General features: G+C 46.2%; 1 protein-coding gene across 1 annotated transcript in view; it reads left to right on the forward strand.

The window, feature by feature from the left end:
• Positions 1-5,033, forward strand: part of LOC137094878 (very-long-chain 3-oxoacyl-CoA reductase-B-like) — a 41,232-nt gene extending 36,199 nt beyond the window's left edge. The window contains exons 8-11 of the mRNA XM_067460801.1: positions 654-735; positions 940-1,005; positions 2,955-3,104; positions 4,795-5,033. Coding sequence (XP_067316902.1) covers positions 654-735; positions 940-1,005; positions 2,955-3,104; positions 4,795-4,890 — 394 coding nt within the window. The 3' untranslated portion in view covers positions 4,891-5,033. The remainder of the gene's footprint in view (positions 1-653; positions 736-939; positions 1,006-2,954; positions 3,105-4,794) is intronic.
• Positions 5,034-8,284: the final 3,251 nt, after the last annotated feature.

Here is an 8,284-nt window from a genome sequence, read left to right on the forward strand (position 1 = left end):
TGCCCCCCACACACTCTTCTGAGCTCTTTGATGGCAAGGGAGCTATACATCCCAGTAGCTCCCAAATGTCTGTTTTCCCCAAACTCTACCAAGGTCATGTGGCTGACATGACAGCATGGAGTGCTGTTGTTGGGTATTTGTGCCAAATTTGGTCCAGTGAATGAAAATACACCCTGCATTTCAGATATTTGCATTATGATTCATAACAGTAACGCAATTACAATTAGGAAGTAGCCATGATAATAATAATTTTATGGTTGGGGGTCACCACAACGTGAGGCGCTGTATTAAGGGGTCGCTTCTCGGCCTTTTGGCTAAGATCAAGTGTGTGTGTGTATTAAGGGGTCGCGGCATTAGGAAGGTTGAGAACTACTGTGATAGAGGAACTATAAATCACGTGCCTACTCCCTGGTTTTTCCAATAGAGGTGAGGAATGTTGGGTGTTGCAGTCAACAGGGAAACATCAAGAGGCACCATGGGACAGTGATTGTATTGGGCTTGGGCTCTGAGTCACATTAAGGAGAAGACATGTTTGTTTTTGCCTTCACAGCATTTTGGAGAGTCTATAGCTGGACTTGGACAGCTGTAGCGTGAACGGGACCTCTAACACCCCCCCCCCCCCACACACACACACCTCATGTATCTCTTTGTAGGAAGAAGGGGATCATAATAAACCTGTCTTCTGCTAGTGCCTGGAGACCCACGGCCTGGGCTGCGCTGTACAGCTCCAGCAAGGTGAGACAAACACCAAGGAGGGCAGTTCAGCTTCTGCCCTGCAAATCAATTACTCTGCTTGAGAGACCCCGTTCCCATTTCCCATGTTTGCCAGCACCCTTGTGAAATTGAATATGGGGTCACCGCCCCAACTATTTGGGAGGGGAAATGCCATTTCAAAGATCCAATTGGACCGTTCAATGTTGCACAACACTTTCCTTTCAGGCTTTTGTGGATTTCTTCTCGCGGGCGTTAGATGTGGAATACAGGTCCAAAGGCATCATTGTACAGGTATGTTGCAACTGAAATGCCTTTTAACTCCTTCTTTTTTTCATCTACACCATCTCCTCCTCCCTTTCTTCTCTTTATTCTCCATCCTCCTCCTTCTCTTCTTCTTTTCTCCCTCTTCCTTCTCCTGGTTTGCTTTCTTTCACCTCTCTTTTTCTTTTTCGTTTTTCTACCACTGCTACCTCCTCCCCCTCTTTTTGCTCTGCCTCCTCCCCCTCATTAGCTTTCTTCTTGTTCCTCATCTTCTGCCTTTTTCTCTCCTTTTCCTTCATCTCCCTTTTCTTCACATTTCTCCTACTCTGTCTTCTTTGCCTTCTTTCTTTTCATCTCTTCCCTTTCTTCCCTTTCTTCCTCCTCTTCTTTATCGTCTTCTACTTCCTTTTCTCTCCTCCTCCTTCTTCCTTCTCATTTTCCATCTTCCTTTTCTTCTTCTCCTTTTTTCTTCTGTTCTTATCTTCCTTCATCCTCTTTTTCTTCTCCTCATTCTCTTCATCATATTTTTCTTCTTCCTCCTCTTCCTCCTTTATCTTCTACACTTCATCCTCTTCCTCCTCTTCCTTCACCTTCCTACTCTTTGTTCTTCCTTCTTTTCTCCTCTTCCTTCTTCTTCCTTTTCTTATTCTTCTTCCTCCTTTCATCTTCTCTTCTACTCTTCCTTTGTCTTCTTTTTCTCCTCTTCACTCTCTTCTTCTCTCCTCTCCCTTCATTTTATCCTTCTTTCTGCTCATCCTCCTTCCTTCTATTCTTCTCTTCCTTTGTCTTCTTCTTCTCTTCATTCTCTTCTTCCTTCTCCTCTCCTCTCTCTTCATCTTATTCTTTTTACTCCTCATCCTCCCTCCTTCTATTCTTCTCATCTTCCTTTGTCATCATCTTCTTCTCTTCATTCTCTTCTTCCTTCTCCTCTCCTCTCCATCTTATTTTCCCTCCTCCTCCTCCGTCCTTCTATTCTCCTCTTCCTTTGTTGTCTTCTTCTTCTACTCCTCCTCCTTCTCTTCATTCTCTTCTTCCTTCTCCTCTCCTCTCTCTTCATCTTATTCTTCTTACTCCTCATCCTCCCTCCTTCTATTCTTCTCATCTTCCTTTGTCATCATCTTCTTCTCTTCATTCTCTTCTTCCTTCTCCTCTCCTCTCCATCTTATTTTCCCTCCTCCTCCTCCGTCCTTCTATTCTCCTCTTCCTTTGTTGTCTTCTTCTTCTACTCCTCCTCCTTCTCTTCATTCTCTTCTTCCTTCTCCTCTCTTCTCTCTTCATCTTATTCTTCTTACTCCTCATCCTCCCTCCTATTCTTCTCATCTTCCTTTGTCATCATCTTCTTCTCTTCATTCTCTTCTTCCTTCTCCTCTCCTCTCCATCTTATTTTCCCTCCTCCTCCTCCGTCCTTCTATTCTCCTCTTCCTTTGTTGTCTTCTTCTTCTCCTCCTCCTCCTTCTCTTCATTCTCTTCTTCCTTCTCCTCTCCTCTCTCTTCATCTTATCCTTCTTTCTGCTCATCCTCCCTCCTTCTATTCTTCTCATCTTCCTTTGTCATCATCTTCTTCTCTTCATTCTCTTCTTCCTTCTCCTCTCCTCTCCATCTTATTTTCCCTCCTCCTCCTCCGTCCTTCTATTCTACTCTTCCTTTGTTGTCTTCTTCTTCTTCTTCTTCTTCTTCTTCTTCTTCTTCTTCTTCTTCTCCTTCTCTTCATTCTCTTATTCCTTCTTCTCTCCTCTTCCTTCATCTTATTCCTCCTCCTCCTCATCCTCCTTCCTTCTTCTCTCCTTTTCCTTCATCTTATTTTTCTTTGTCTCTTCCTCCTCCTTCTCTCAAGCTCCAAGCTCTATCTCTACCAGGTCTTTGCCTTCTCCTTCCCTCCATCCTTGGGTCCATCTTTGGAATATGATCTCTGGTCCATCCCGTTTTGAGAGAACGAACACACCTTTGTCCTTCTCTTGTCCTTCCTTTCCCCTCCACAGTGCGTCTTACCAATGTTTGTCGACACCAACATGACCAAGCTCTTTAACTTCCGGATCGCAAAGATGTCTCCCGAGGTCTATGCCCACAAAGCCTTGAACACCGTGGGCTTCACCAACAGAACCTCGGGGTGCCTCAGCCACAGCTTGCAGGTGAGTTGGGGGCAAGAGGCATTTCCTCACTCAACAAAACCCACCCCACTTTCCTGGTCAATGAAACTCTTTGGAAGCGTACCAAGAAGTTGAGATTTGAGGTCGGTTTTCTGCCCAGTCGCTCCAGAACACCAATAACTTCTCCCCAAACAAAGTTCTGCTTTGGGTCCTATTACAGGAAAAGAGCTCCCCTGTCTTCAACAATAGGAAAAGTGGGTACAAAGTAGTTTTGGGTTGTGTTTTTTTGCCGGGTGGGGAAGTCGAACTAAAATTAATATTTGAGAGAAAGACCATGTCATCTACATACAGAAATAGTGTCAAGCAGTGTAGATGTGTGGGTTGTTGTAGGTTTTTCGGACTATATGGCCATGGTCCAGAGGCATTCTCTCCTGACGTTTTGCCTGCACCTATGGCAAGCATCCTCAGAGGTAGTGAGGTCTGTTGGAACTAGGAAAAAGGGTTTATATATCTGTGGACAAAGGACTCTTGTCTGCTGGAGCTAGGTGAGAATGTTTCAACTGACCACCTTGATTAGCATATAAGGGCCTGGCAGTGCCTAGAACAATCTTTTGTTGAGAGGTGATTAGATGTCCTTGTTTGTTTCCTCTCTGTTGTTGTGCACCATTAAAGCCTTGGCAGACCGTGCAAAAAGAATCTGCGCAGGAAACAAACAAGGACATAGAATCATAGAATCGTAGAATCATAGAATCAAAGAGTTGGAAGAGACTTCATGGGCCATCCAGTCCAACCCCATTCTGTCAAGAAGCAGGAACATTGCATTCAAATCACTCCTGACGGATGGCCATCCAGCCCCTGTTTAAATGCTTCCAAAGAAGGAGCCTCCACCAGACTCCGGGGCAGAGAGTCCCACTGCTGAACGGCTCCCACAGTCAGGAAGTTCTTCCTCATGTTCAGATGGAATCTCCTCTCTTGTAGTTTGAAGCCATGGTTCCATTGCGTCCTAGTCTCCAAGGAAGCAGAAAACAATGGGCCACTAATTGCTGGCCTGCACTGCTGGCTAAAAAAAAATGTAGCCTCGCCCCGCCTTTCAAACAAAGCAACACTCAAGCAGCTAATTTTAAACACTTACTCAGATTTCTAGTGCCCTCTAACAAAGCAACACTCAAAGCAGCTAACACTCAAAGCAGCAAACAAATCAACACTCAAAGCAGCTAATTTTAAACACTTACTCAGATTTCTAGTGCCCTCTAAGACAAGGCTTATCCTGAAGCAGAAGGGAACAAGATGGGTTCTTGCTTCCTCAACTTCTGTGGGAGCACACAGCATCTAATCACCTCTCAACAAAAGATTGCTCTAGGCACAGTCAGGCTATTATAGGCTAATCAAGGTGGTCAGTTGAAACATTCACACCTAGCTCCAGCAGACAAGAGTCCTTTATCTCACCCTGGTCATTCCACAGATGTATAAACTTTTTTCCTAGTTCCAACAGACCTCACTACCTCTGAGAATGCTTGCCATAGATGCAGGCGAAACGTCAGGAGAGAATGCCTCTAGAACATGGCCATATAGCCCGAAAAAACCTACAACAACCCAGTGATTCCGGCCATGAAAGCCTTCGACAATACAGTGTAGATGTGCCTTAAGCCACTCTGCTGGTGAGCTTGCCTCTGCCAAACTTTTCCAAAAGTGATAATACTTAACTTTCCTCTCTCTATGGCTTTTGTTTCAGTCTGCCATGGTGGAGTGGTTCATCCCAACATCATTGCTGTCCACATCCTATGGCCAATTGATGTATCGGTCTGGAATGAAGTCCCTTTTCAAATAACGCAATTTCACCTTCCTGATGGTTCTTGTGGAACGGAGCTGGACCAGGACCAGGACCATGCAGAGCAGTTGGTTCCAAAAATGCCTATGTTATTAAAATGATGGTTGTGTCACAATTTAATAAAGTTCTCATTATACACTATGGGTGAAAATATGTTGTTTCCTGCTATTGGTCTGTGTGGTTGTGTGTCCCCCCCCCCCACTTTTAATATCCAAATTCTGCTTCTGTTGTCCCTGAATCGTTTTTGGAGATTCCTGACACCGGCTGCAACGTTTTAGTCCCAATTTGAACAGATTTCTTCTCAATTGCAAAATGTATCAGAACCAAGAAGTGTCTTTCCACTTTCTCTTCACAAACCTTCTGAACATGAGGGATCTTCTACAATTAACTCAATGTCATCTACATAGCTTAAACTGCTGGTGTTGCTTCCTCCATATTACGACCTCTTTCCTCGCCATCTGATCCTATTTTATGTATCACATTATTGTCATATCAATTGGATATCAATGGGAAAACCAAGTGATCCCTAACTCATCTAGAACACAGACTTCTGCCTTTCACCTTAAGAACAGACAAGCATCCCAAGCTCTGAGGATTATTACCTGGGTAGGAAGGAATCCCACAGGAGCATTGCAGCGCACCCAAATACCTGGGAGGAGTCACTCTGGATCGTGCTCTGACCTACAAGAAGCACTGCCTGAACATCAAGCAAAAAGTGGGCGCTAGAAACAACATCATATGAAAGCTGACTGGCACAACCTGGGGATCACAACCAGACACAGTGAAGACATCTGCCCTTGCGCTGTGCTACTCTGCTGCTGAGTATGCATGCCCAGTGTGGAACACATCTCACCACGCTAAAACAGTGGATGTGGCTCTTAATGAGACATGTCGCATTATCACAGGGTGCCTGTGCCCTACACCACTGGAGAAATTACACTGCTTAGCCGGTATCACAGCACCTGACATCTGCCGGGAAGTAGCAGCCAATAGTGAAAGGACAAAGGCAGAGACATCTCCAGCTCATCCCTTGTTTGGGTATCAGCCAGCACGTCAACGACTCAAATCAAGAAATAGTTTTCTAAGATCTTACTTACTTACTTACTTACTTACTTACTTACTTAGGCGATCCCTCGTTGGACGAGTAAGATGGTCTTCCATTATGGGTTTCTTTGTGGGTCCGTATGTGGCTGTGGAGCCCTATTCTTGCTCTGCATCTTCTTCCGCAGTGGGGGCATTGGTTTCCAGGTGGAAGGCGGTCCCGGTCAGGGTTGGCTTGACGCGCCTTCCTCCTGGCACGTTTCTCTCTTTCACCCTCCACTCGTGCCTCCTCGAATTCTGCAGCACTGCTGGTCACAGCTGTCCTCCAGCTGGAACGCTCAAGGGCCAGGGCTTCCCAGTTCTCAGTGTCTATGCCAGAGATTTTAAGGTTGGCTTTGAGCCCATCTTTAAATCTCTTTTCCTGTCCACCAACGTTCCGTTTTCCGTTCTTGAGTTCGGAGTAGAGCAACTGCTTTGGGAGACGGTGGTCAGGCATCCGGACAACGTGGCCGGCCCAGCGGAGTTGATGTTGGAGGACCATCGCTTCAATGCTGGTGGTCTTTGCTTCTTCCAGCACACTGACGTTTGTCCGCTTGTCTTCCCAGGAGATTTGCAGGATTTTCCGGAGGCAGCGCTGATGGAAACGTTCCAGGAGCTGCATGTGACGTCTGTAGACAGTCCACGTCTCACAGGCATAGAGCAGGGTTGGGAGGGGAATAGCTTTATAAACAAGCACCTTGGTATCCCTACGGATGTGCCGGTCCTCAAACACTCTCTGCTTCATTCGGAAAAATGCTGCACTTGCAGAGCTCAGGCGGTGTTGTATTTCGGCGTCGATGTTGACTTTGGTGGAGAGGTGGCTGCCAAGGTAGCGGAAATGGTCCACATTTTCTAATGTGACACCATTAAGCTGTATTACTGGCATTGGAGAGGGATGGGCTGGTGACTGCTGGAACAGCACCTTGGTTTTCTCAATGTTCAATGACAGGCCGAGCTTCTCATATGCTTCTGCGAAGGTGTTTAGAGTGGCTTGTAGATCTTCTTCTGAATGCGCACAGACGACATTGTCATCAGCATACTGGAGTTCTATAACAGATGTTGTTGTGACCTTGGTTTTGGCTTTCAGTCTGCTGAGGTTGAATAGCTTGCCATCTGTCCGATAGATTATTTCCACTCCGGTGGGAAGCTTCCCATCAACAAGGTGAAGTATCATAGCGATGAAGATGGAGAATAGAGTTGGGGCAATAACACATCCCTGTTTGACACCTGATTCCACCTTAAATGGGTCACTTTGGGAGCCACTGCTGTCCAAGACTGTTGCCATCATGTCATCGTGGAGGAGCCGCAGGATGTTCACAAATTTGTTTGGGCACCCGATTTTGTGGAGGATGGTCCAGAGAGCGCTGCGATTCACTGTGTCGAATGCCTTTGCAAGGTCGATGAATGCCATGTACAGAGGTTGGTTTTGTTCCCTGCATTTTTCTTGGAGCTGTCGTGCAGTGAAGATCATGTCCACGGTTCCTCTGGAGGGGCGGAAGCCGTTCTGGGATTCTGGGAGGGTGTCTTCTGAGAGGGGCAGAAGGCGGTTTGCAAGGATTCTTGCGAGGATTTTCCCAGCGGAGGTTAGAAGGGAGATACCTCGATAGTTTCCGCAGTCTGTTCTTTCTCCTTTTTTGAAGAGGGTGATGATGGTGGCATCCTTGAAGTCTGCTGGGATTTTCTCGGTCACCCACACTTTTTCTATGAGCTGGTGGAGTTGGTGAGTCAGCTCAGGTCCTCCCTCTTTAAAGATTTCAGCAGGGATCCCATCTGGTCCACTGGCTTTGTTATTCTTCTGTTGGCTGATGGCATTGCTGACTTCTTCCAAACTAGGCAGTGCTGCAAGCTCGTCCCTGGTTTGTTGCTGCGGGATTTGTGAGAGGACCTCTTCGGCCACATTGGAGCTGCGGTTCAGGAGGCTTTGGTAGTGTTCTTTCCAACGTAGTGCAATTGAGTTTTGGTCCTTCAGGAGTTTGGTTCCATCTGATGAGCGTAGAGGCTGTGTGCCATGGTTTCTTGGTCCGTAGATGACCTTTGTGGCTTTGAAGAATCCCTGAGCATCATGGGTATCTGCCAGGTGTTGGATTTCTTCGGCCTTCTTTGTCCACCAGATGTTCTTGAGTTCTCTTGTCCTTCTTTGGACCTCAGCTTTTGCACTGGCATAGATCTTTTTCTTAGTAGCACAGTTGATGTTTCTCTGCCATGCTTGGAAGGCTTTCCTTTTCTTGTCAATTAGCTATTGGATCTCGATGTCATTTTCATCAAACCAGTCTTGATGTTTCTTGGCTTGGTATCCAATAGTTTCTTCGCAGGC

Source organism: Anolis sagrei, chromosome X (assembly GCF_037176765.1).
Source record: "Anolis sagrei isolate rAnoSag1 chromosome X, rAnoSag1.mat, whole genome shotgun sequence".
NCBI lineage: Eukaryota > Metazoa > Chordata > Lepidosauria > Squamata > Dactyloidae > Anolis > Anolis sagrei.